This window comes from Rousettus aegyptiacus, unplaced genomic scaffold, assembly GCF_014176215.1.
Source record: "Rousettus aegyptiacus isolate mRouAeg1 unplaced genomic scaffold, mRouAeg1.p scaffold_m13_p_8, whole genome shotgun sequence".
Taxonomy (NCBI): domain Eukaryota; kingdom Metazoa; phylum Chordata; class Mammalia; order Chiroptera; family Pteropodidae; genus Rousettus; species Rousettus aegyptiacus.
Window position 1 is genome coordinate 15,051,995 of NW_023416311.1, and position 27,430 is coordinate 15,079,424.

General features: G+C 43.3%; 2 protein-coding genes across 4 annotated transcripts in view; one reads left to right on the top strand and one right to left on the bottom strand.

The window, feature by feature from the left end:
* Positions 1–7,523, bottom strand: part of LOC107506015 (ATP-binding cassette sub-family A member 17) — an 81,516-nt gene extending 73,993 nt beyond the window's left edge. Inside the window, 2 exon segments of the mRNA XM_036225891.1 lie at positions 1,011–1,148; positions 6,548–7,523. Of these exon segments, the coding sequence (XP_036081784.1) occupies positions 1,011–1,033 (23 nt within the window). The 5' untranslated portion in view covers positions 1,034–1,148; positions 6,548–7,523.
* A 4,166-nt stretch (positions 7,524–11,689) lies between these two features.
* LOC107506041 (ATP-binding cassette sub-family A member 3) overlaps positions 11,690–27,430 on the top strand; it is a 39,948-nt gene continuing 24,207 nt past the window's right edge. The window contains exons 1-10 of one of the 3 annotated variants that reach the window (XM_016136508.2): positions 11,690–11,879; positions 18,064–18,271; positions 19,206–19,439; positions 20,303–20,382; positions 20,566–20,830; positions 21,721–21,848; positions 22,573–22,738; positions 23,985–24,244; positions 26,645–26,761; positions 27,061–27,181. In XM_016136508.2, the coding sequence (XP_015991994.2) occupies positions 20,329–20,382; positions 20,566–20,830; positions 21,721–21,848; positions 22,573–22,738; positions 23,985–24,244; positions 26,645–26,761; positions 27,061–27,181 (1,111 nt within the window). In that variant the 5' untranslated portion in view covers positions 11,690–11,879; positions 18,064–18,271; positions 19,206–19,439; positions 20,303–20,328. Of the gene's footprint in view, positions 11,880–11,949; positions 12,843–18,063; positions 18,272–19,205; positions 19,440–20,302; positions 20,383–20,565; positions 20,831–21,720; positions 21,849–22,572; positions 22,739–23,984; positions 24,245–26,644; positions 26,762–27,060; positions 27,182–27,430 lie in introns of those variants that run through there. The other 2 variants (XM_016136506.2, XM_016136507.2) reach the window with 2 other exon arrangements.

Below are 27,430 nucleotides of genomic sequence, written 5' to 3' on the forward strand. Positions count from 1 at the left end.
AAACATTTTCCATTAATGAAAAACATTTTTCTTCAAATTAAAGCATCTCTGATATTACACATAAAAAAAACTAAGAAAGCATTGTAAATACACTTAAATAACACTGAATTATACACTTTAAAATGACTAATTATACATTATGTGAATTTCGCTTCTTTCCTTATCTCTGCTACCAGCCTACTCCAACTCACAAGATTAAATTGATATACCAAATAGGGATTCTTTCATTTATAAGTAACAGAAGTCCCACTCAACCTAGCTTAAGCAAAAATAAAAATAAAGAATTTTTTGCTCACATAACTGGAAGTCCAAAGTGGAATAAGCTGCAGAAATGGCTATCCTGGTGTTCAAATAGTATAATCAGGGTTTCTCTCTCTCTCTCTCTCTCTCTCTCTCTCTCTCTCTCTCTCTCTCTCTCTGTCTCTCTCTCTCTCCCCCTCCATCCCTCTCAATTCTACTTTCTTCTGTGTGCCCTCTTGTCAGGCAGTCTCTATAAATACACAGGGCCAAGATGGCCCCCAAGAACTTTAGGCTTCTATCAAAAATCCCAGACATGAATGTCTCCTTCTTGGTAGCTCCAGCAAAACTCCCAAGAAGACTCTTATTGGTTTAGCTTGGGTCTCAGTAGAGTAGAAGGTGGGAGAGGAGAAGGGAAAATGGGGGAGGAGTTAGCACCTCCTGAACCATATGGAATGGTTGCCCTCCACGCGCACATATATACATGCACAAAGGTTTCTATTACCAGCAGAAAGGGAGAGGGAAAATATACTCCCTTTGCTGCCCAGAAAAAAATCTTTCTTGTATATAAAATTTCAAAACTTTTCTAATATAATAAACCATTTATGTACAACATAAAACATACTTGCTCTACTAGGTTTTTGTATCCAGGATCAAGGCTAGTCTGTCTGGGTGATGTGCATTCCTCTGGTCCTGATCTAGATGTGACTCCCTGGGGTCTGGCACTTGGGGTTAAAAAATGAGAATATGACCAACCAAGTCACCCAACATACATCAGATTGTTTGTATCTTCCATCCTTCGTGGCCCTTCATGAGAAAGGAAATTGGAGGCAATTCCTCTTCTATGCAGCTGCAGTGCCCTTGTAGCTCACCTCCTATCTGTGTGTTTTTGGGAAGTGTCCAGGGATTACCTTAGGGGTTAAGCAATTACAGAACGTGGTTTATTAATTTTTTGTCTCTCATTAGGAAATAAAATTCCAGTGAAATATCAGTCATGTTAGTTCCCTAGGCTAGGAACTAAAACCAGATACTCTGTCCAACCACAGAGCTTGATTCTGGACGGCAGCCATGGAGTTCTGTCTCTTACCACAGTTACAGTCTCTTGGGCTCTCAGTTTACTGCTTCTGGAAGCCCTGGCCCAAACAGCGTCCACACAAAAACCTGCACGTGGATGTTTCTAACAAGTTCATTCATAACTTCCAAAACTTGGAATCGATTAAGATGTCTTCAATAGGTGAATGGATAAATAAACCGTAGTACATCTAGACAATGAAATATTATTCAGCACTAAAAAGAAATGAGCCATGAAAATATATAAAGGAAACTTAAATGCATATTACTAAGTGAAAGAAGTCAGTCTGAAAGGCTAAATCCTGTATGGTTTTAACGATATGACATCCCAGAAAAGGCAAAGCTATGGAGACAGTAAAAGGATCAGTGGTTGCAAGGGGTTGTTGGGGAGAAGGGTAAATTGGTGGAACGAAGGGGATTTTTAGGGCAGTGAAACTATTGTGTATGATACTATAACGGTGGATACATGTCATTATACAATTTTCAAAAGCCACAGAATGTACACTGGCAGTGAACCCTATTATAAGCTATAAACTTTGGGGAATAATGATGTGTCAGTTGATTCACAGGTTCATTGATTATAACAAATATACCACTTCAGTGCAGGCTGTTGATACTGAGGGAAGCTGTGTGTATAAGGTGGCAAGGAGTATATGAGAAATCTCTCTACCTTCCTCTCAGTTTTGCTGTGAACCTAAAGCTGCTCTAAAAAATAAAGTCTATTTTTTAACAATTATGTTGCCACAAAACTGTGTCAACAAAAAAATTAATAATACTAAATCCTTTCACTATTAAATTAGAAATAAAAAACCCACATAAATTAAAAATCAATTCATTGTGTATTTGTGTGATTTTTTTTTTTACTACACAGACTATTACTGGTTAAACTGGTTCAAGAAACTAGTTCTGTGCAGTTACACAGCTGTAAGAGCTTCTTACAGGTCACCGGCATCTTTAGCACCCACTATTAGGGATGTTAAGGATGCACATGGTGCTTTAGCTGAATGATAGTGCTGTTGATGACAGGAGAGAAAGGGGTGCCTCCTAAGCAAAAGCCGGATGTAATCGGATGCTCCATTTATGTAGTTACATGTTTACAGGTAACTTTAAAACACAGTGGTTGAGATTCTGGCAAGAAAAGATCATTGTTACAGTACATGTGACGACCTTGAGTCTACAACAACCTTTCTCCATTGAAAGAATTATTTTGGTAATGTGTTTTCTTGGCTTTAAATTTCTTAGAAACACAGATATTGTTCTATAGCAGAAAGTTTGAATTAGAAAAGGGAAAAGAAGGACTGATCTGTAGGGAAATAAATAATCCACTAGCACATCGAGTCAACACAAAAATGGAAGCAACACACTGACACATTAAGAATAAAAAAGGAAAAATAACTAATGATGCAGAAAAACTTAACTGCATTATATAACTCTCTGCTAATATAAATTTGTCAGCCTGCCTGGTCTGGGTTGGTTATCTAGAAAAATAGATATCATCAACTTAATGCAGAAGAGATTTTTAAAAACCTAAATACTTCTTCAAATAAACTACAAGGAAATTGAGAAAATTGTCAAAGACCCCTCAAAGCACTGCAAGTGCAATTTACTCAAATGGGTGAGTCGTTTTCAAGCAACAGATCATCCTTATGTTATTAAATTGAACCATAAACACAAAGATAGAAAACCTCCAATATTCAAAAATCAGGTTAGCATAACAATGATACCAAAATCTGACAATGATAGCTTTAAAAAATCACTAAAACCCATTTCACTAAAGACATAAAAGTCCTTAATAACACATAGAATCCAGAAGTGTATGAGCAAATGGGAAATTCATCTCAGAAATAAAGTAATAATTCAATATTTTCACTATTATGATATCTATTAGTATAATTCACCACGTTTTATTTGGTCAAAGAATTAAAAATGTATTATTACTATGTCAATAAATTCCAAAAGAGCATTTGATAAAATTCACCTCTATTTCTGGATCTTTAAAAAAATTTTTAGAAAAAGACTTGTCTATAACATACTAAAAAAATACATATCTCAAATCAAAAGCAAAGCTTCTTTTGGTGACCACTAGAAATATTCACAGTTAAAATAGAATCAAGACTAAAATGCCAGCTCCAACATTATTTTCTAGCATTGTTCTGTAAATGCTAACCCAGAGTCACTGGGTCCAGTTACGAGGGCTGTTCTTCACATAGGGACACCTGGTCAAGGGGATGCGAATGGGGGCTGAGATTCAGTCTGTGCTCCATTCACCCTGGCACAAGGCTGGGTCAACTGGCGGAAAGAGTGTCTTTTGCTAATTGGTCCATTCAGAGAGGTGCCTTTATCTAATTGGTCTGCACAGTTGAAATGATTTTAACTAATTGGTGCATCTAGAGGAGGTGTCTTTATCTATCTAATTGGTGGGTGTCACTTTTTGGCTGGCACAGTATACTATATGAGCTCTTAGTGGCAATGTGCTACTAAATTAGATGTAGAATGAATTAAGAAGCATAAAAATAGGTAAAGCGGGAACTAGTTTATGATTACTTGCACATTATAAAATTGTATACACAGAAAACCCAAAAGAATAACAAACGCTATAAGAAACAGTGAAAAATAAGGTGGTTGGTAACAAATTTAGTATTTTTTAAAATCAATGGCTTTCCTATAAACAAACCAGCTGGAAAAATACGTTAAAGGAAAAGATCGCTTTCACAATAGCAATACCATAAGGAAACATTTGGGAATAAATGTAACAAGCAATATGCCGATATGACCTATATGAAGAAAACTTAATATGAAGAAAACTGTTAAACTCCTAGCAAAAGACATAAAAAAGCCTTGAATAAGCAGAGAGATATATCTCGATCTTTCATAGGAAGAGTCAACATTGTTAAGATATTAATTATCTTAAATAAATCTACAAATTTTACATGTAAATTTAGCATTTAGAATGAAGATATCAACAAGATTTTTAAAAAACTGGTTCTGAAGTCCATATCAAAGGATAAAGATGTGAGATTACCAAGAAAATATTAAAATAGATAGATAAGGACCAGAGACTATCCAAATATTAAAATATGTTGTTATACAGCTTTATTAATTAAAACAGTATTAAACTAGGATAGTAACAGACAGATGAATAAAAAAGAACCCTAAATATACACCCAAGTATATTTGGGAATTTAATATGTGATAAAGATAGCATTTCAAATAAACTGAAAGAGAATTATCAAAACAATATTTATGCCTATTCGCTCAACAACTTATATGAAACAAACCAATTCCTTGAAAGACACAAACTACCAATATTCACACTCAGGAATTAATAGGTAAACTAAATAGTCCTATATATACTAAATAAATTATATTTGTAGTTAAAAACCTTCTAAGAAAGAAAACTCAGGCTGAGATAGTTTTATTGGCAAGTTCTAACAAACATTTAAGGAAGAAATAATACTAATTCTACACGATCTCTTCCAAGAAACAGAAAAGGAAGAACTACTTCCCAATTCATTTTATGAGGTCCAGGTTACCCCGACACCATAGCCAGACAGAAACATTATAAGACATACAATAAAAAAAATATAAGGCAAAAAGAAATAAAAGTCATTTTTCTCAGATGACATAATGTCCTATGTAGAAAATCCCAAAATATCTACAAAAAAATTCTACAACTAATAGATAAGGTAACAAGGTAACAAAAGACAAGGTCAATATACAAAATTGATTGTATTTCTATATATTAGTAAGAAAAATGAAAGCCCAAAGTTTTTATAAAGTATCATTTGTGCCTGGTGGGAGCTTCAAATTGATCTGCAGTTGGTTACTGCTAGTACTGGTTTTGGAGGTGCTTGTAAGAGGCTTTGCTGTGAACTGAGGCTGGCTGCCACTAGTCACTGGGATGGAATTCTTTGGTGCGCATCATGATGCAAGTGGAGGTCATCCTCCACTTCTGCCTGGCTGATGGCCTCTTATTTGTAGCTGCACTTTAAACCAGCGCTGGCCACAGCTTCTGCCAGGCTTGAGGCCACCTGATGGGAGTTACAATGCAAGCTGACACTGGTCACCACTTGGGATGGGTTTGGGACTGTTTAGCAAGAGGTAGAGGACGTGTCAAGGTCAGATACTGCTTATTTGTGGTTTGCGGAACTTTGAGAGACTTTAGGTAAGTCTGGAGCACAAGTTGAGGCAGGCCACTTATAGAGAAAAGCCACTGGAAGCAGCTCTGGCCAGGTGAGGGATCTCAGAGAATCGCCAAGGTGAGGGGAACAGTGTTAGCCAGGTTAAAGAAGAGTTCAGATTTGACACCTACCTACACCTGTCAGCTGGACAGGGGGAGGGCCCAACAAAAGAATAATGACATCTTCCAGCATTGCCATCTCTAGAGATAGCTGATCTGATCTCTGCCCCTCCCCTATGTCCCTGGCACTTTTCAAGTTGCTGCCCCTGAGCTGGAGCTTGGAGTGAGTTTATGAGCGAGCAAGTCCATGTACAGGCTTCTCATGCAGAACCCCTTGGACTCCAGCAGCTTTCATCTCACTCAGATGCAATCTCTGCTGGTTTTCACACCCAGATATTATGGAAACTCCTTTCCTAGCACTGGGCTCCAGGCTGGGGAGCTGAGTGTCCAGCAGAGACTTCTTCATCCCTCAGGGGTAATTTCTGTAGCCAAGATATCCCTCCTGGTTCTTATTTGTCACACCATGGATGTGCGACCCGCAGGATCCAAGTCTCCACCCCTCCCACCAGTCCCATGGCTTCTTTATATTCTTAGAGGATTTCTGTTCAGCTAGTCTTATAGGTGGTTCTCAATGATTTATAATTTAGTTGTAATTTTGCTGTGGTTACAGGAGGAGGCAAGTACAGTGTTTACATACTCTGCCATCTTGACTGGAAGCTCTGCAGTATCTTTTGTAGGTAACAACAAGCTGATTCTAAAATCTATATGAAATGCTAGAGACTAGAACAGACAAATCATTTTGAAAAAGGAACAATATTGGAGAAATCTTACTACCTTGCTTCAAGTTGATATCAAGCTACACTAATAAAAAGAATATGGTATTGCTGAAGCATAGGCAGGCAAACTATGGCACACGAACCAAATTCAGCCCACTATCTAATTTTCTACAACTTTCAAACTAACAATGGTTTTGACAACTTTTAATGGTTGGAAGAACTGCCCTCAACCACTATTACTCAACACTGAATAGCTTTTGAAGTTAGCTTTTGCAATGCTTACATGTGAAACTTCCACTGTGGTACAGACATTTTGATGACAACAGACTTTGTTTGAATCACAAGTAATGGCCAGCTGCTTTAAGAAATGTCATGCTGTCAAAAGATAAAATGAGAAGTGAAATCTTCATTTCCACACAAATTTACAAGCAGATATATCTTACAAGGTCAAACTATAGTTCCAGCGGAAATTTTTCAGATCTTGATATAAGCGCAAAGGAAATTTTCATATTTCGAAATCCATTTAACTGTTCAATTGATGAGTTTCCACATACCCTTCAATTGGATGTAATTAAGCCAATTACAATAATCCAATAATAATTGGTTAAAAGGCAAATATCTAAAGAAGAATCTAAAATAATCTATCAACGCTTTTCATGGTGAAATATATAAAATCTTGTTACAGATCAGCATTAACAGCTAAACATTTACAATCAGTTTTGCTGGTAGGAAACCCTATCTTTGAAACCCAGCTAAGCAATATGTTATCCCATCAAATAACTTCATTTTCCCTATTAGTAGACACATATTACCAAAAAAAAAAAATTGATTATTATTTGAATTTCACTAATAAAAATTTTGTAGAAACTTGTTTTGTCTTGTACAATAAGTATCTAGATGATATCAACAATTTTGCCTGTTGCCATGCACTGCCTAAAAATTTTTCCATTTGCCCATTACAGAAAAAGTTTGTCAAACCCTGGGCTAAGGATCGAAGATATATTGATCAATGGAGCAGGAAAAAAGAGCCCAGAAATAGACCTATACAAATATGATTAATTTTCAACTTGGGTGCAATTCAATGAAAAAAGAATAGTCTTTTTAAAAAATGGTGGTGGAATAATTGGAATCCATGGATGGGGGGAAAACCCACTTTGATCTATATCTCAATCCATTATACGAAATTAATTCAAAATAGAGCAGAGACCTAAATGCAAAACCTAAAATTATAAACTTCTAGAAAAAAACACAGGAGACTATCTCTGTGACCTTGGATTAAGCAAATATTTCTTAGCTATGACACCAAAAGCATAAAATAAAAATTGATAAATTGGACTTCATTAAAATTAAAAACTTTTTCTCTGCAAAAGACTGTTAATAGAATAAAAAGATAAGCCATATACTGGGAGAAAATATTTGCAAATCGCTCATCTGACAAAGGATTTGTATCCAGATCTAGAAAAATCTCAAAATTCAACAATAAGAAAACAATTCCTCTATGGCCATGCCACCTTGAACAAGCCCAATCCTGTCTGATATCAGAAGCTAAGCAGAGTCCGGCCTGATTAGTACTTGAATGGGAGACCACCTAGGAAGACCAGGTGCTGCAAGCGTAAAAAATAAAATATAAGGGATGGTAAACTCACAAGCTCCTTACAATCTGTGAGGTCAACCAAGGGTTGCCTCGCCTACAAAAGGAAAAAGAAAACAACTCAATTTTTCAAACAGGAAAAAAAAAAAAAAAATTAAAGATGCTTCACCAAAAAGGATATATAATTGGCAAATAAGCCCACAAAAAAAGGCTCAATATCATTAGTCATTAGGGAAATGAAAATTTAAATCACAATAAAATGTTACTACATAGCTACTAAAATGGCTAAGAAAAATAAAGTACTGGCAAGGATATACAGCAACTAGAACTGTTATACATTGCCAGTGACAATGCAAAATGGCCCAACCATGGGAAAATATTTTGGCATTTTCTTATAAAGCTAAACATACACTTTCATGCCACCCAATAATCCTATTACTACGTTTTATCCAAGATAAATGAAAAATTTTATTTCAAATATGGAAATTTTATTTTCACACAAGAATCTGTACACAAATGGTTATAGGTGGCTTTACTCATAATCTCCCCCAAACTAGAAACTGGGCCCAAGCACTTTTCTAAGTATTTTATGTGTTTTATGTGTTTTAATGCATTGAATCCTCACAACAATCTTATGAAGTGGGCACTATATCTTCCCCTTTTTAATACAAGGAAGCCAAGGTATAGAATGGTTAAGTAAGACATTAGGATATGAGATTCAATTAAAGGCTGCGTGGCCAGAGTCAATAACCAGTTTTAACTACTACAATATGTCTCTCAATTACTGAATGGAGTATGTATACAGCCCTTGGTCTAGAATGCATTTCCCAATTTTAACATTGTTCCTATGGAAACAATCAAAAAAGTCCAATTCTAAAATTCTGCATTGAACATCAGCAACTTGGACACTGCTGTACTATATATATATACGTATACACACACACACACACACACACATATAAGCATATATAGATATAGATGATAGATGGACGGATGGATGGATGGATAGATAGATAGACAGATAGATATAGATAGATGATAGAATGTGTCCCTGCAAAAGAAATAGCTGACATCTTGGTTTTGTTTAAAAAATGCATATAGTGTATGGATATATGTATATATCTATATATGTCAGTCAACTATAGTAATGACTTGGTTCACTGCCTTTTGTGAAGCCATAAGATTAGTTTATAAATGTCACCACCCACTTTTAACTTTTGCAATCAAACTTGAAAAATGTCCAAGCCATGATAACTCCATAGAGTATATCATGTAATTTCTCTGCATATATTCCTCCTATATAAATGTGAGTCATTTACATACCAGAGGCTGTTAAAGAGCCCAGGAACCTGAACACCTGGGTCTCAGCTCTACTGTGTGACTTTGAGCAAATTATGACCCTTATCTGGGAGTACATGTGGCAGGAAAAGACTAGAGAGAACATATAGGTTTGGCCTCTTTTTTGGCCCCAGAGCCAAATTTGATAAATTTTTCACTGACTGTTGAGGAACATCAAAAGGGTTCAGCCCATTGTGAGTGTGTGTGTTTTAACAGGAGTCCAGAGCCTGGACTTTCTGCACATAACAATCTTCCTTTGCCAGTGACCTTCGCACCCTCCCAGTTCATGGTTACGATAATAATAATTACAAGAGCAGACACCAGTGATGGTGATTAAGAACAAAGATATACAATGAGTACTCTGCAACTGTCTGTCTTGATCTGCATTGTCATTCTTCTTCCAGCTCCCCATCCTCACCTGGGGAAATTCTGAGTCAGCCAGTTCTGTTCCTGGATTTGGTTATGCAGAACCAGGAACAGGTTTAGAAAAGGTTGGACAAAATTGCAAGGTGTAACCAATCTAAGTTTGAAATGGCAAGGACTGGTCTTGAAAGTAAAATGATTAAGTGAAGATGAGGCAGGGTGAATGGAAGGATTGGTCAGCCAGGTTCATAGAGTTTTCTGGTAGATACTTTGGTTGGGAGGAGGGGTTGCAGTCTGTGAGGAATGATGGAGAGAGGGTTTTTAACTTAATAATCCACTCCCCTACCCGTCCTGTAATTGTATTCAATTTTTTTTTCCTGGATAGTAATTATAAAGACCAAGCTATGTAAGTCTCTAGTTATACTCACATTATACTACCATTTATTTCGCATTTATGTGCCAAGCATTATAATAAGCACTTATGCATTTTCTCACTTGACCCTTTGAGTTTGGTATTATCACTATCATTATTGTTTTAATTTTAGGGATAGGTTATTGAGGTTCAGAAAGGTAAAATGACATGCTTTTAGTTAAGGGATTGAGTTAAGATTTAACACCAGGTCTTTGTGACTTTTTTACTTCACAAATATTTACCAGTGCCTCCTCTGTGCCAGGCATTCTAGCACCCTTGGAAGTAACCATGAACTAGACAAAATCTCTTTCCTCATGGAGACCACCTTCTGGTGAAGAGGAACAGAGGAAAGAAAAGCAAACGAGTAAATGCCACTTCAGATAGTAAAAGATGTTATGAAGAAAATCAAATGGTGCATTGAGATGCTCAGTCACTAATCTATAAGGAGTCTTGGGGTGGCAAGAGAATTAAACCTCCTGACTTGGGTCATTTCAATCAGTAGCATCCTCATCCCACTAGGAGTGAAGACGGGAGCCAGGCTGGTCAGCAGGAGGCGCTCTGGGTGAAGGCTGGCCTGCTGAGGCCCAGCAACCGCTATCAGGAACTGCCAGAGGCTGGGCAGGGAAAGCCAAATGGCCTACCTGCGGGTGCACCTCAGGTCACCGGAGGATCCTCAGAATCGTTGTGTCGCTGGAGACCTGGTCATTCACGGACCCAAGTAGGCCAAGCCGCGGTGACTGTTGGCCCCGCGCTGTCCACACTCCAGCCCAGGCCACCCTCACCCAGCCCCACCCCTGCCACGAGACCCTCCCACCCCAGGTGACACCGATCAGGCCTCGGGACCCTCTCGACCTGAGGTGACCTTGCCCCGGAACTTTCCTGCACAGGCGATCCCTGCCTGGCCTCTTAACCCTTCTGTCCAAGGTGACCCCAAGCTCACCCACGAATCTCCTGCTACAGGGGATCCCTGCCCATGCCCCGGGACCCTCTCGGCCTCAGGTGACCTAGACCTGACCTCGCTACTCTCTCGTCCAAAGTGACCCTACCCCGACACATGACCCTCTTGTCAAAAGAGATTTGGGTCCCTCCTTGCCCCCGGTGACCCCAACTCGGCCTTGGAACACGCCGATCTGATGTGGCCCTAGCCCTACCTGCAACCTCTTGCTTTAAGACCTGATCTCGGGATTCCCAGGCCACCCCACCCTTTTGAACCCGTGCTCTTTGATAGTGGCCACAGCCTGGGATGCCCAGCCTTCCTACCCACCCACTACAGCCATTTTCCAGAAAATTCCTCGTCCACCCAGAGCCTTGCCCGCCCTGGCAGCCATCTGCGCCAGGCCTGACTGGGTCCCCGACACATGAGACGAGCCGCCCACGAGAGGCAACGCCGAGCGAGGGATAGGACCAAGTGAAGGGTTCACACCTTCTCGGTGAGAAGGAGACCCATGCCCAACAAAAAACAGTGCTGGAGGGGAAATGGAAGAAGGCCAATGAAGGTCGAGGTTCAACCGAGGACTACTTCAGCGGCTTAGCAGCGCCTGTAGACAACACGATTCTCCCCAGGGGCCGAACCCTCAGGCCGCCCCACTGTTATGCACCCCCTGCCGGCCTTGGCCTGCGTGCGGTGCACTGCGCAGGCGCGAGAGGGGGCTGGGCGACCTGGGTAGGCGGGGTACCCGCAGGGGTGGCCTTCTGCGCATGCGCGAGCCAGCCGGCGCGCCCCCTGCAGGAACTTGAGCTGTCAGGTCTATAAGCTTGCCGCAAGTTGCAGGCGCCCCCTCCCCGCCGTGGCTGCCTGGCAGCTGTCACTACCTGCCGCTGCTGCAAAGCCGGAGTGGAGCCGTGGGCCGAGGGAGGGGACACCGCGAAAAAGCAGCGCTCCGGCCGCTGCCGCTCCAGTGCCGAGGGTCGGTGAGTGCCGCCAGGACCCGCCGCGCGCGCACGCTCTCTCGCTCACAGGGCACACGGCTGTGGGACCGCTTCCTAGCCCGGGTCGCCCCCAGCCCCAACCGGCTTGCCCTCGGACCCCTGCGGCCTTGCACCGCCCGGTCCTGCCTGCGCCCTCAGGCGCAGGCCCAGGAGGTGCTTCTCCGGGCAGAGCCAGGCCGGCCTGACTCAGGCTTCCCCTCCACCCGAGCCTCTGGGCGTGTCCCATCCCCGCAGGCAGGTCATTGAAGCCAACAGCCCTCGGAGAAACTTAAACCTCCCCGGAGATAGAATCGCTGTGGAATCTTATGTGCCAAGCCGAGATAAGACCCGCCAGCGTTCATCCAGGAGGCACTCTGAGCACCTGCCTGCTAGAGCCATACTGCGTCCCAGGGTAGATAGCCAAGGCAGGGCTGCCGAGGATGCTGCTGGCTCATCTCTCTCGGTGCAGAGATTCCCAGTGTGGGTAGGAATGCTTCCTCATACCGGAGTCCACCTTGCTCCCAACCCTCACTCCCAGAACGGGGGTCCCATGGGGGACGGAAGTAAGCGAACTCCTAGTCTAAGCGGAGGGGCCTGCAACAACCCTAAGTACAACCTCTGGTGTCCATGGTCATTCTGGATTTGGTATGAATTTGTGTTTACACGGATATCTATTCTTTCAACAGTACACTATAAGCTTCATGAGAGCAGGGCCTGTCTCCTGTAGGAGGGCCACCTCCTCACTTCCTTGGATGTCGTTTAATTAAAGCCGTTGTCTTATAGGATTATTTCTGTTTGTTTGACCCTTTGCCACCTGAACTGTGAGCTCCTTGAAGTCAGGGACTGGATCTTGTCTGGGCTTACATTCCCAGCATATAGCCGGCACATGGCACATGACAGCCAGTCAAGGAACCCTTGATGAATGAGTGGCTGAAACCCTGTAACTGGAGTGGAGACCCAGGCAAGGTGCGAGTGAAAAGGTTATGCTTTTCTCCTGAGCAACTATATCATTTGATTACATACATTTTGATGCTGCCTTTTGTCAACTTGAAATGGTGATGGCTGATTTCCTTTAGAAAGTTTGCACCATGGGAAATCTAAGAGAAAGTGAAAATAGGTAAAGACGGATGCTCTGAGAATCTTCTCCACCCCCTTATTTAACTTCTTAGAGAATTTTTTTTTAAGCGAACATTTGCTTATTACGTTTGACAAACAGGATGGCATTGTTCCCTTTTTAAGGCTACCTACCACCATTCTGACAAGACAGCCTTTGGGACAAGAGAGGGTAGCACAAGTTGTTTTTAAAAAGACATGTGTCAGGCAGTCTCACGGGAACCTGTTTTGACTTAGTCTCAACTGGGAAGGCCCAGGTAAGACTCACTAGTTAACAGTTTCTTCTCCCAGCCTATTTCCTAAGATGGCAATAGACACCTCTGTTTTTGAGTCTGTTGAGAGGGAAGCATTCTAGAACTTGGGAGAATGATGGGTAAGGCTCTCTTCATGATTGAAAGACTAACTGGATGCGGTCCCTGCTCTTGGGTGGTGCTAAAGAGATAATTTATTCACAAGTAACTGTGACATATGACAGAACGAGTTAAGTGCCATGAGACATCCAGAAAAGCTGCTGCAGGTGTCCAGGGGTGGAGGTCGGATGGCTTTCAACAAGACCAAGTCTCAACCCTGGCTGCACATTAGAATCACTGGGGGAAGAGTCACGTGTCTAGAGCAGAGCCCACAATGTCTAGGGTTTCAGACATCAGTTTCTGTCTTAAAGCACCCCTGGAAGACTCTGTTGTGCAGCCAAGATAAAAACCCCCTGAGCAAGGGGTATCAGTGGCTGTTTCACAGAGGTGCTAGGACTGGAATGGGAAATAATAAGTTGGATTTCAGGTGGAGACAGGTTTGGTGGGTGGCATCCCAAACAGACAAAACCACAGAAGGCCCAGACTGCAGTGAGAAAGTGTGCCAGTCCCTGTTTGGGGGGACTTGAGTAGTGCCTGTCCCCCTGAATGGCTCCAAGTTGTTTTTGTATTTTAAGAGATATGGAGTCAACAGGCAGGCAGGCACCTTTGCAGGAGCTGAGTAATGAGCTTGCTGCCTTGCTCCTTAAAGAAGATCCATGGTTACGTCTCCCTGGGGATTCTCAGTTGCCTCATTACCTCATTTCCTACACCTAGAGAGACAGATGGACTAGCAGGACTGGGAATGGACTGAGGCCACAGCAAGGATTAGAAAAGCAGGCGTGGCACAGATTTTGTGGAACTCCCTCCCGATAGCCTCCTTTGGGCCACATCTTTAGCTTAAAATATATGCCCTACCAACCCCTACCAGGAGCTTCAGTGTAAACTCAGCTATGTGATCTTGAGATGGCCACCCCACCCCTGAACAGAGCTGGTGGTGGTGTTGAGTGTGAGACCAGCACATTAGGTCTCCACCTGAGCTTCCCAATGCAAGTGACCACAGCCACAAACCTGGCTGGGAAGCAGGGGGAGGGGGGCGGTAGGGGTGGGAGGCTCTCAGACAATGACTGAGCCTTATGGATTTCTTTCCTCATTCAAGCCAGGGCCACTTGTGTAAATAAGTTGTCCATAAACTTTTTTCTTGTGCACTTTCTTGTGTGAAAGAATTTGAGCATATACCCTATATATTTTATTTATTTATAAATTAGCTGTATGCTACTGTCCTGAGTATTGTGAACATAGAAATATACACAAATATAGAACCTTTAAAGGGATGAGAGGCGAAATGAACATGATTAAATTTTTTCAGTGTATTAATGGTACGGAATCTATCGTACAAACATATGCTGTTTTTAAAGAAAGCCATGCGATCGAGTCTACATCCCATTTATAAAATGGTGAAACATATGTCCTAGCATTTGAAAGTCTGGTTCATTCTGTGTTCTATTTATTTCAGTTCCTAGTTCTTGTGGTGCATGGTGTTCACAGGTAAACAGTACGCACCTCATGAAGGCACAGAAACGGTGCTGTGAGTCCAGTACTTGTTTTTCAGTCTCCCTCACCAGTCATGCAAGGGCTCTTGATGAATTTGGGCTGATAAACATTCAGGGGCTATCAGGGGAGGTAGAAATCTGGTTCCCAAAGCTTTGGGTGTGCAGGTGTAAGTGTTCGTGTAGTTGGTTCTCTTGCGGCAGCCCTGGCAACACAGTCACGCAATTATGGAAACATCTCCAAACATCCATCTTCATAAATGCTCAGTTCTTGGCAAAGATTATTTTGAAAGGGCATAGCTCTCACACATTGTCGCCTTTTCTTTGAAGGGACTCATTTGGATATGTTGGCTTAAAAGAAATGAGCTAGCTGGCACACTGCTACAGTCATTTGCCACTGAAAAAAAGAAAGAAAAGTCTCCAGATTTGGAACTTTTCATGAAAGAAAATGTTCCTTAAATCCTTAAGTTCTAAATCACAAGGTAACCAATGAAACTCCATGTGACAAAAGATATTCATAGTCACTTCTCGAGTCCCTACAAAGTATTGTAAAACTTTGGCAATTTAAGAGTTTTGTTTTTCTTTTTGTTTTAATTGACCACAGTTGACCATGATCTTGAAACATGTAAACTCCAACATGTCTGAGAGGCTTAAAGTAAAGTAGTGGGCGAAGACCCGCCGTCACCCCCATGTCAAAGAACCCCTCCTCTGTCGGGGTGCCATGGCCGCTGACATACTGGCCAGCAAGGGTGCCAGGGTCAGTCCATGTATTAAGTATTAGTAAAGCCATTTTTCCTCATTTTTAAAGAAAAATAGTTATAAATAGAATTTCTTACATTCCTTGCTCTATAAATGTGCCTACTATTTTCAGCCTGTTTTTATAGTGTTTGTGGTATTTGAACATTTCATCTGCAGATTATAATAAATTAGACGTTCCCCTTCCAGGAAAAGATCATGTAGTTAGTAAAAGATTAAGCAAAATAAAGTAGTCTAAAGCGGCCTTATTGCACATGTGGACATTCCGCCCCAGCTGCCTTCATGGCACAGCATACATGGCCATGATGGCTTCCCTTTCTGGCTCATTCTCTGCTGTTCTCTCCATACTTCTCAGAATTACTTGTGATTCCTCACACACGTTCACTTCTCTGTGACCTTGTAATGCCCTCCCCACCCCAACTAACAAGAAACTTGAGACAGTCACCCATGTAACCTCCTCCTGGGAGCCTTCCCAGAGTACTCTCTCTTCTACACACACACCCCCTCCGAATTCAGTCTTCTCCAGAATCTCAGGATGCTTTACTTGGCTTCAGTTATAGCAATTAAATAAAAGACGTGCAAACATTCACAGACTGTGAACACTTTAGATTAATGGGATTTTCGTTTCCAAATTCCTAGTACCTGGAACAAGTGCGCATCACACAGTGAGCACTTGCCAAATGTTTGCTGGATGAATACATGCTTTTTTGTCTGTGTCCTAAAAGGCCACAGATTCTGCCAGCAAACATTAAGTACCTGTCATGCCTTCTTCAGTGTGTACCCACATAGACCTTAAATACTGCTGACTATTGTGGATTCCCCATGTCAATAAGGAAGTGCTTTCCTTGCTGAGATGGGTCCTCACCCACTTCAGTCCTCAGGAAAAGTGCCGAGTCCTGGCCAGTGCCACCAACAAGGCCATCTCTCTATTCTATATCTGTAGTAAAGAGGGCATAACCATGGTTTTCTGCTCTCTGCATGACATCAGGAGGTAAGCCTGTGGCTTTATTGAGACCTCCTCCTTCCCACCATTACCTCTCTCCAGGCCTGTGCAGACTTAGACTTCCACAGAAGGAGGTGTGCTGAGTCTGTGATATGACAGGCACACATGACATAATGGGGCGTGTGCCTTGCACAGGGGCCCTGTCCACTTTTGCTTGCTGGTCTTGAGGCCTGCTCAGCAGTGACCTCTCTAGAACTGTTAACACCATTCTGTTTCATATATGCAAAAATAATTTTTTTTTGCACAAGCACATATAAATCGGAGAATATATTTAAGCCCATAATGAAAAAAAAAAACACACACAAAAGAAGTGGAGGCGTCTGAACCCCTTAATATGCGTTAAAGAGTGCTGCTGAGCGGTGGTTACCAGAAGAACTCTGGGTGCTCATAAACTGGCACAACCTGTAGCTCTTAAACTAATGCTACTGGGAAAACCATTTTTAGAGGAATTCTATGTGCCATCAAGAGACTTCTCAGAAATTAGCAGCCCACGGTATGCACTCATTCTGGACCAATGCAATTGCTTACCTAAAAAGCAAACATTGAAATACTTAACGATTTGCGTAATGTTTAATATTTTAACAGTAAGCAAATAAGCCTTTTAGTAGGAAAAAAAGCTTTCCCTTCTCTTCCTGGCTGTGTCCCTGGAGGAGTGAAGTGAGGCTCTGCAGAGGAAAGTTCTCAGATATGCTCTTGTGGGGCGGAGGTGACGGTTTTGCAAGTGGCCAAGTGTTTGCCTTAGAGTAGAACCTGCCTAGGCTGCTTCTGGATCAAGGCCATCTCCACTTTTGGGACTTTTGATGCCAAAGGGTCAAGTATTTTAAGGAACTTTAACTTCCTTTCCTCATGTACATTTGCTTTTGTAACCAGAAAGCTTTCCCGATTTTGTAATTCCGGGTATCTCCTTTAAATTCTTTTTTACTCAAACAGAACAGATGCAAGTATAATATTTGGCAAGACTTCAGATAAAACTTGGCATGTGCAAAGCAACGAACTGGGTGTTGTGGGGGACAGAAATAAATAAAATACCTACTAAGGTTGGTGGAGCTCAAGGGATGTTTTTTTCTCATGATTTCTAATGCTATGTTTTGGGACTGATATATACAAATTTCTATAAAGATATTTATTGCTTTTAAATACACAAAGATGTAATGGCATAGCAGTCTGAAACACAGACTGGGAGGTTCAGATCCTGGCTCTGTGGCTTTCTTGCTGTGTGATCCTGGGGCAGGTTTTTCCTCCTAGTTTCTTCATCTATAAAAGGGTGATGATGCCAGAAGCTGGAGCTGGATTAGGAGACTGTATAAGTATAAAAATATATAATATAAAAGCTTCTTATCTTGTAATGTATCAGGAGAAAACAAAAGCCACCCTTGTAATCTCATCTCTGTTCTCCTAAATTCATATTTCTTTGTTATCACATCTGCTCTAAGTAACATATTTAGTGTTTTAAGATTATTTTCCAAATTATGTTCTAGCACCCTCCATTTGCCCAGAGGTGCCAGAGAGTCATGCCAATGAGCCCCGGGCCCCTCCTGATGTCCCGAGAGGCCCCAGTGCTCCTGATCTCCAAGGTCACCCCGCTGGCCCCACCCAAAAGCCCTCCACGCAGGGCCGCCTCCTCCCTGCCAGTCCTCCCATAGCCCTGGAGGAAGACTGCAACCACGGACCTCTCCCAGGACTCAGGTCAGTTCCTAGCTGTTGCTGTCCAGCCTCATAGGAAGGTGGACAGTCTGTCTTCCTGCCCACCCCTCCCCAACCCCTCCTGGGCCTAGAGAGACAGGATTAAGCATGGAGATGTGTCCTTTCATGGCCAGACTTTTCCAGAAAAGGCAAGACCAGAAGACTTCTTTGAACTGTGACATGTTTTCCATTCCCCTCTTAGAAGAGGAAGAAAGTTTATCTTGGTCAAGCCATATAGCTTTAGGATGACTGACTGCAGCTGGAGGCCCTGTCTTCCCCTCTAAGCCTAACTCGCTTGTAGAAACCTTTCATAAACCACAGGCCTCCGTGGGTATCATTAAATCACTGCTCTTACATTAACTGTCTACAACTGATTCTTAAGACAGTCTCTTTGTTAATTTAAAAAGAATTTGGATAATTTGTTAAATTGTCACTTAATTGTACTTCCTACTGTTTTAGCTTCAGTTTCTTCACATTTCTGTTAACATGCGGTTAACAGAAAGCTATATTTTAAATTAATGTGTAAAAAAGTTCTTGCAGTTTTGTCATCTACAAATATTTAAAGCATAACTTTTGAGTAACTGTTATTAGATATGGACACACACATCTTTTCTAGAAAAGCAAGAGCTTAATTTTTAAAAAGGGCTTTAATGGAGATGATTTTCAAGTGACCAAAGCCAAAAGCAAAACTAGGCATTTAAAAAAAACAAACTAAAAGCTCTCACTCCACACATACTGTGCCTTGAGGCAGGTCCTTTGGGCAGTAGTGTTAGCTCATATTCTCCAATGAATGATTGACTAGCTATTTGTCTGAATCTTCCATGGTATCTTAACCCACTTAATGGATGACGGTAGGCTAATATCAGCCTGAATGTGGAGTCAGTTCATTGAACTCAGAATGCTTCCCCTGAGTCACAGAGCTTCTCTCCACTTAAAGGACTGTGAGCTGTGAAGGCTTCCTCTCGCTCCACCTGCAACTCAGCACGTGGACGGTGACCAGGAGCTCTCTGGGGCCTCCCCTCTTCTGCCACCCTCGCTGCCTACCTTAGGTTGGAGCAGCCTGGTCCACCCCTTGGCGTCCATGTCCGCATCTTTTGGAACGTGGTACCTCTGTGTCCTGGGCTTTGTGGGGTCTTTCTGAGCTAATTCAGACCACCTCCTTCTTTAGCAGGTAAGCATCTAATGAACTCTGGGTTGAGTGTCTCTGCTTCTTGCACCTAAAATCTAGTGAAATGGGTTTCCCTAAATTGAGGGAGAACTTTCTAAACCTCTGCTGTCTCTTATGTTTGGTAATCTCTCAGCCTACTTACCCAGCTTTCCCAGTTTTATGTGCTGGATTTAAATATAATATTCATAGTGACAGAGATAGATTTTCTTTGGAGGAAAATGACCACGCTTGTGTGGAGGCTCACAAGCTGATCTCAGAGTTAAAGCAGAAAAACTGGTCCCTAGGGCTCAAGGTGGGAAAGCATGCTTTATCATCCACCCATGTGTCTATGTACCTGTGTCCTGCTCCTGGGTCAACCAGGCAAGAGGGCCCCAGAGCGATCAGGAAGCCCCAATCCCAGGCCTCTCCTCCCTCTTCCCCATAAAAGCCCTTTCCAAGTCTTAGAAATCACCCCCACCCTTACCCCAAGTCGGGACCTTTTACTCATTCTGTTTTTGGCTAAGAGTAAAGTCAGGGAAGAGAATTCCATCAGCATGAATATTTTGCTAAGAATAGTGTTTATAGAATGACAAATAGCACTCCAGCCACCACGTTGTGTATAAAAGCCTGTTTAGTTGATCTTATGTTCTGAAAAGAAACAATGTCATTTTCATAAAAGAATGTGTATTCAAGTGTGAGGAATAGAACTGGTGTCTTTCTCTCCCTGGTGCTACTTTGAGTTACAGTGGTATAAACGGTGAGGAGAAACCTGGAGAGGAAGGTATGTGTCCCAGGACTGAATCGTCTCCACTTTTCCCTGTTCTCCCCCAAACACGAATCATGTTTTCATGGCACACACTAACTTTTTGTCTTTGATCTGTAACTAGTGCTGAGCATCCCTTCTGGCAAGAGGATGGCAGTGCTCAGGCAGCTGGCTCTCCTGCTCTGGAAGAATTACACTTTGCAGGTATGTCCCACTTTTGAGGACATGGCGGGAAGAAGAGCATGCCCGCCATGTGGGTGCCTTGGGAGGCAGGGGTTCAGGGCATGAGAGGAGCCTGGTAGAAGAGGCACCCCTGGTGGAGGAGGCTCTATGAGCTCACTCCTCTGCCTTGTGATCCACCATCGTGTGGTTCCATTTCTTTTCCAGAAGCGGAAGGTCCTGGTAACAGTCTTGGAACTCCTCCTACCCTTGCTGTTTTCTGGGATCCTGATTTGGCTTCGCTTGAAGATCCAGTCAGAGAACGTGCCCAAGGCCACCATATACTCCAGCCAGTCCATCCAGGAGCTGCCCCCGTTCTTCCACTTCCCTCTTCCAGGAGATGCCTGGGAGCTAGCCTACATCCCTTCCCGGAGTGATGCTGTGAAGACCATCACAGAGACAGCCAGGAGGGCGCTGGTGATCAACATGAGACGTAAGGTTTTCTGTGGAATCCTTCTCTCTGTGTGGCTCAAGGCCATTGTCCAGACCCAGCATCTCCTCTCATTGGCTGTGTCTCATTATAAAGTGGGGACCAGAGTTGTGAGGGCCAAATGAAGTGACAAGTGACAGCTTGAGCAGCACCATACTACCCACAGTGGGAACAGGCAGCCACATACCCAAGGAAGGCTCTTTAATTACAAAGGCAAGATACAGTTTGAAAGCATGGTACCAAGAACTTTTTCTGAGATGTGGTTTGGGGAGGACAGCTCTAAAAAAAAGTCATTAGGAAGCCTGTTGAGGGACACTCCAGTAAAAACATGCTAGTCACCTTTTCTAGTTCTTTGCTTTCAGGATAAAAAGTGTTATTCTTTTTTTTTCTCCTTTTGATTTTGATGTCTTCCCCCTGTGTCTTGCTTAATTCAATGTAGCAAATACTTATGGGAAGACCCTTGGTCCCTTACTGAGTGATTACAGTAAAACCTTTATGTGAAGTGGGGTCTGGGTGATAGAGAATCATTTAGCAAACTACATATTAGCGTCTACTTGAATTTTTAAAACCCACCACTACGGCTATGAAAGAGGCCGGCCCTGGCAGTGGAGCCCAGCACAGGTGGCCGCCAGCATGGAGGAGGGTTATGGACTGGCGTTGCTGCCAGCCCTACCTCCAGTCTCTCCAGAAACTGGCTGTGATCATGAGTTTCTGTCCATCTTCACAACAGCCCGCCTCTGCCAGAAACAAAAGCCTCCTCGAGTCTCAGGAAAGGTTTGCACAGCCCTAGAGAAACTTGTAAGTTTGCAGTCTTATCTGCAAATGACCTGAACTGTCCAGAGTTTTTCAAGTAGAGGAACAATTGGGCAACTCAGTTCTAATGCTCTCCACAGTTCGCGGCTTTCTCTCAGAGAAGGACTTCGAGGACTACATCAAGTACGACAACCGCTCCTCCAATGTGCTGGCCGCTGTGGTGTTTGAGCACACCTTCAACCACAGCAAGGACCCCCTGCCACTGGCGGTGAGGACCCAGCCCCACAAAGCCAAGTCCCCTCACTCCTCCACCTTGTCTACCCTGCGAACTAATTCAGCCTGCAAAAGCACTCTTGTCAGCCTGGGAGTAAATATCCAACTGTCCCTTTGGGTCCAGTATTGCCATCTTGGTCCCCACCAAGGGAGCCCTGGGGATGTTTTAGCCCATCAGGCCAGAGCAGTTTAGAAACCTTACCTGCCTGAAGAAAGTGGCCTATAGGCTGTCGCCGCGGGCCCCTCCGTGTCCTCTCATTCCATTAAAGGTGTTCCTGGTCTCCAGGCCTCTTTGGATAGAGTCAAATAGGATAGATAAGAAAATAACAGATATTTGGGACTGAAATATGATGTGGCATTAACATTTTAATTATATATTTAAAACAAACCCCCCCAAAAGTTCTTTGTTTGCCCATGGCATTAAGACTGGGAGATCATCAAATTCTTATCCACTCGCATATAGAGTTCAAGTGGCTATATGGCAAAAGAGGGACGGCAGAGAATACTCGCGGTGTCCCTGCGGGGCTCCCTGCTCCCCTGGGACAGGATCATTTGTTCTGACATTCCGAGACCACATGGACATTGGTGGGGGTGGGAGGTACTGGGAGAGTAGTGAGTTCACAGAATAACAGAGTCTTCTAACCTTTCTCATTTGATATAGCTGTTTGTTCCTCTATCTGGATGCCTGAGAGCAGTTGGTTTTCTCTTTGTTTCCACAGGTAAAATATCACTTACGGTTCAGTTACACACGAAGAAATTACATGTGGACCCAAACAGGCTCCTTTTTCCTGAAGGAGACAGAGGGATGGCACACCTCTTCCCTTTTTCCACTTTTCCCAAACCCAGGACCGAGGGAACCCACATCCCCTGATGGCGGAGAACCTGGTGAGAAGCACTTTTCAGGCTGCATTACCCACTGAGGTGCTGACTGGTGATAATCACATGAGGGAAATAGGCCTTGCATTTCTCTACAGAAATATTTTTAGGAATATTTGACCTTTGTAGGAGAAAGAAGAAAGCATCCAGTAAAACTGGCTCTTGAAAGGCTAAAATGATCTTCGAAAACAGCAAAGGCTTTCTCCTGTTTCTCAGAAGACATGTGCTCTTGAATAAAACATTTATATTTCAGTTTTTAGAAAGCTTCAGTTTGCATTGAATCTTTTGGGCTTGATTTTACATTTTTCTTCTTTTCCTTGCTGCCTCTGTATATAGTTTTCTAGGCTTTTATTTATTTATTTATTTATTTATTTATTTATTTATTTATTTATTTATTTATTTAGCATATGTGCCCAGGCCTGTACTCCATGCCCCCCCTCTGTTTCCTGGACTCAGGCTCGGGGACTGGGGCTGCCTTTTTTTCTCCTGAAGTTGTGCCTACTTCTTCTTTAGGCTCAGTTCCTCCCAAGCTTAGCTGTGGACTGGAATACTATATTCCCAGTTTATGCACAGTTTATCACTCCTCTCAGGCCCTTTTTCACTTTAAGCATTTTATTACAAACCACTTCGGAGGGTCAAGAAGAGCCAGCATGGAGAAACCACAAGGTGCACAAAGGTCTTACAGCAGCAGCCTTCAGGCTGTGGTGCCTGCATCCCTTTAGGAAGGCAACTCAAGGGCAGAGCTCTCTGTGGTCGGCAGAATTATGGCCCTCCAAAGATGTCCACGTCCTAATCCTCAGAACCTGCGAATATGTCAGGACACATTGCAAAGGGAAATTAAGGTGGCAGATGGAATTAAAGGTGCTAATCAGCTGGCTTTAAGAGCAAGATTATTATCAATAATCCCTTAGAGCCCACTGCAATCACTAGGTCCTTAAAAGTGGACAAGGGAGGCAGAAGAGGGTCAGAGGAAGGTGTGGTGTCAGCAGTTGGGTTCAAGGCATGCTGCCTGGCTGGCTTTGAAGAGGGAGGGAGGGGCCACCAGCCAAGGAACTCAGGTGGTCCCTACAAACTGGATGCGTGAAGAAGACCTTAGGGCATTAAGTGACGTCGCTTTACGGCTACGTTCATTCCCCACTGAAACTCTGGTACAGCTCAGTGTATGGGGCTCTCTGAGCAAGCAGCATCCCATTCTGTGGCTTCTCTGATGCATGTTGACCCCATGTGCTGGCATGTCCTGTGCTCTCACACTCAGGGTACATCCGGGAAGGCTTCCTGGCCGTGCAGCATGCAGTGGACAGAGCCATCATGCAGTACCACGCAAACGCCTCCACGCACCAGCTGTTTGAGAAGCTCACTGTGATGGCAAAGAGGTTCCCGTATCCGCCTTTCATTTCGGACCCCTTTCTCATCGCCATCCAGTACCAGCTACCCCTGCTGCTCATGCTGAGTTTCACTTACACTTCACTCACCATCATCCGGGCTGTCGTGCAGGAAAAGGAGAGGAAACTGAAGGTACCCTATTTGCATTTGGCTTTAAAACATTTTGGCAGGGTGGTTCTAGGCACAATGCCACTGCGGGACGGTTGTGTCCTGGGCCTTGTCGTCAGGCAGGGGCAGCTCCGGGGCGCTGGAACCACGGAGCAGTTTGGCATGGGTCAGATGCCCACTGTGGCTCTAGCCTATCTTGGGACTTCTTTGAAACCAGCCCTGGTATCTCCATATTTTAAAAACTGTAAGAAAGCTGTGTTTTGTGATAAGTTTACTAAGGAAGGAATGTGGCTCTGGACCTGCCTCCTCCAGCAGGCAACCCTTGAACCCTTGAGGGCTTCCAGCACTTTAGTGCACCTGGTCTAAACTAAGTTGTGCTGAGAATATAAAACACAGACCAGATTTTTGAAGCCTTAGTACAAAAAAAAAAAAAATGTAAACCATCTTGTTAGTAATTTCTGTATTGATAATATGTGGAAAGAACACTATTTTGCACATATGGGTTAAGTAAAATAAATCATCGAAATTATTTTTACTTGTTTCTTTTAACTTTTTCTTTGTGGCTACTATGAAATTCTAAATTATATATATGGCTCACATTCCCTTTTGTTCTATAGAGCTGCTCTGAAGATTAGATCAACAGTGAGCCAAAGTGTTTAAATATATGGCTGAACAGAAAGCTAATTAACTTGGCATATAGATCAAGGACAATTGTGGTTCTAGAGTGAACCACAGAACGCGATAGGAAATTCAGAAGTATATAAAGTATCACTTTAAGGAATAGACTTAATTAAATGCACCTGAATGAATAGTGTCATCTGTAAACCCATACCAATGATGCTGCCAAAATTGTCCAAAATTTATTTAAAGTCCCTCTTTTGGCAATGTCTTCAGTGCCAGTAAAATAAATAACATTTAGAGTGTTCTCAAAGACACTAAATCTATGATTATTAGAGCTGGGAGAACCAATGAGGTAGGCACCTTAAATAACTAATAAAGTAGTACAACGTTTAGTTTAAATAGTTAACAGTAGACAGTGAAATGGTTCAGAAAATAATGTTTGTACCCATGCACACCTACCAATACATAAATAAAACCAATGTGATAAAATGTTAAATGATTGCTGAACCTAAGTGGTAGGTCATGAGTGGACCAATCGTTGCATTTTTCTGGGGGTTTGAAATCGTGCATAAGAATAAACTGGAAAATCAACAGCCTGGCTCAGGGCCTAACTTATAAAACACACTTAATCAATACTGGTCGCCTCTCTCAGACTAGCACTGCCCAATGGAACATTCTGTGATGATGGATGCCTGTGTCCTGTGTCTTCTGTCCACTACCGTTACCACTAGGCACTTGTGGCTAGCATGACTGAGGAGCTGAAATTTTTATTTTATTTTAATTAATTTAAATTGAAATAGCTGCATGTGGTCACTGGCCACTGTATTGAACAGCATAGCCTTAGGTGCCCTGGACTCTCTGGTTAGTTTGGTCAGCGCAGGAGCAGGGTTTCCTAACTACACCTCCTGACAGCCTGACCAGGACCCTCGAGGAAGGCCTGTCCCCAGCATTACTATGCTCCCATCCTTCCTGTAGGGGCCTTAACCCCTCACAACAGTAGTCTGGACTCATCATTTCAGAACAGCAGGAGGGGGCACAGTGCCTCTGGCTTCTAAAGCATTCCCACTGCCACTGTTGATCCTGGCGCAGCCCCAATGTCACACTTTGCAGCAAGGGCATTAGCGTGGTTGGTACTAGACTGCAGAGGGCCCCGTCTCTGCTCTGCTGACTCAGAACCCCAGCACCAGCTGCCCCATCCCATGGCTTCTTAGGGATAGCCAGGGGCCCTTGGAGAAGAGTGGGAACCACAGGCCAGGAGTTTGGGATTGTTCTATAGAATGAAAGACTGCTGAGGGAGTTCATTAGCTTAGTAAACACAGACATGTGCCCGCATCAGGCCCTGAATGAAGAGCTTGGGTGTGGGAGGTGAGGACTGGTGGCGGGGAGCTGGTAGCCAAGTAGAGTGCAAGGGAGTTCTTTGGGGTGAGGAGAAAGATGGCTACTCCTTGCTGGGGAGCAGAGAGGATGTCCCAGGGGGATAGCACTTAAGACTGGGGAAAGGTAGGAAGAGTGCAAAATTCCTCATGCCCCAAAGTCAATGGCTGGCATGACAGTGGGACCTGCATCTTCTGCCTCCAGCCAGCATGTACCTCACTGTTCTCACCTCTGGTCTGTAGCCCAGTTGTGCTGTGTCCTCTCTTGGCCCTGTATGACGTTGGGCATCTGCATAGTCACACCCATACTCAGAAGCTCTAAGGAAAGTCAGAGTGAAGAAGGTGCCAGGGCCCAGTATGGCAGGCAGTGGGCACTCACCTCAGCCGGTGTCCAGGGCATGTGTCAGAAAGCATGCCACTCTCCCCCCAGGAGTACATGCGCATGATGGGGCTCAGCAACTGGCTGCACTGGACCGCATGGTTCCTGCTCTTCTTTCTCTTCCTTCTCATCGCCGTCTTCTTCATGACCCTGCTCTTCTGCATCAAGGTAAGCATGGCTTCGAGAGGCCGTCCGATGTTAAGAGCAGGGCTTGCCGGGAGGCCAGAAGCAGTGGTAGCATCACCAGAGAGACCCCAAGATTCCACATTTGTGGATTTCAGGGGAGTCTGCCTGGGCTCAGTAGAGAGGAACGATGGTTTCTCAGTCACATCCTCAGCATAACTCCTTCGCCCATCCCCACTGGTTTCATTTGTGGCCAGACTGTTTACACAGCTCTTCCTGGTTTTGTCTCCACCTTCCCTGCTGTGACCTGTGCATGCTGACCACTGTGATGGCATGCTGCGCAGGTGAAGAAGGATGTGGCGGTGCTCACACACAGCGACCCCTCACTAGTGCTTGTCTTCCTGCTCTGCTTTGCTGTCTCTTCAATCTCCTTCAGCTTCATGGTCAGCACCTTCTTCAGCAAAGGTGAGTCACCCTACCCCCTGGGAAGAGGACTGTGGGGTGATCCAAATCTCAGAAAACAGGGCGGTTTCATTTGGGATAAATAGAAATAACACAGAGAATGAGGGTTTTTTGCGCCCTGCACCTTCCTTTGGACACAGGTTTCTGGATGTTGAAGAACATCCCTGAATAATTCTTTTTTTAAATTTATTTTTAATTATAATTGACATACAGTATATTAGTTTCAGATGTACAACATCATGATTCAACATT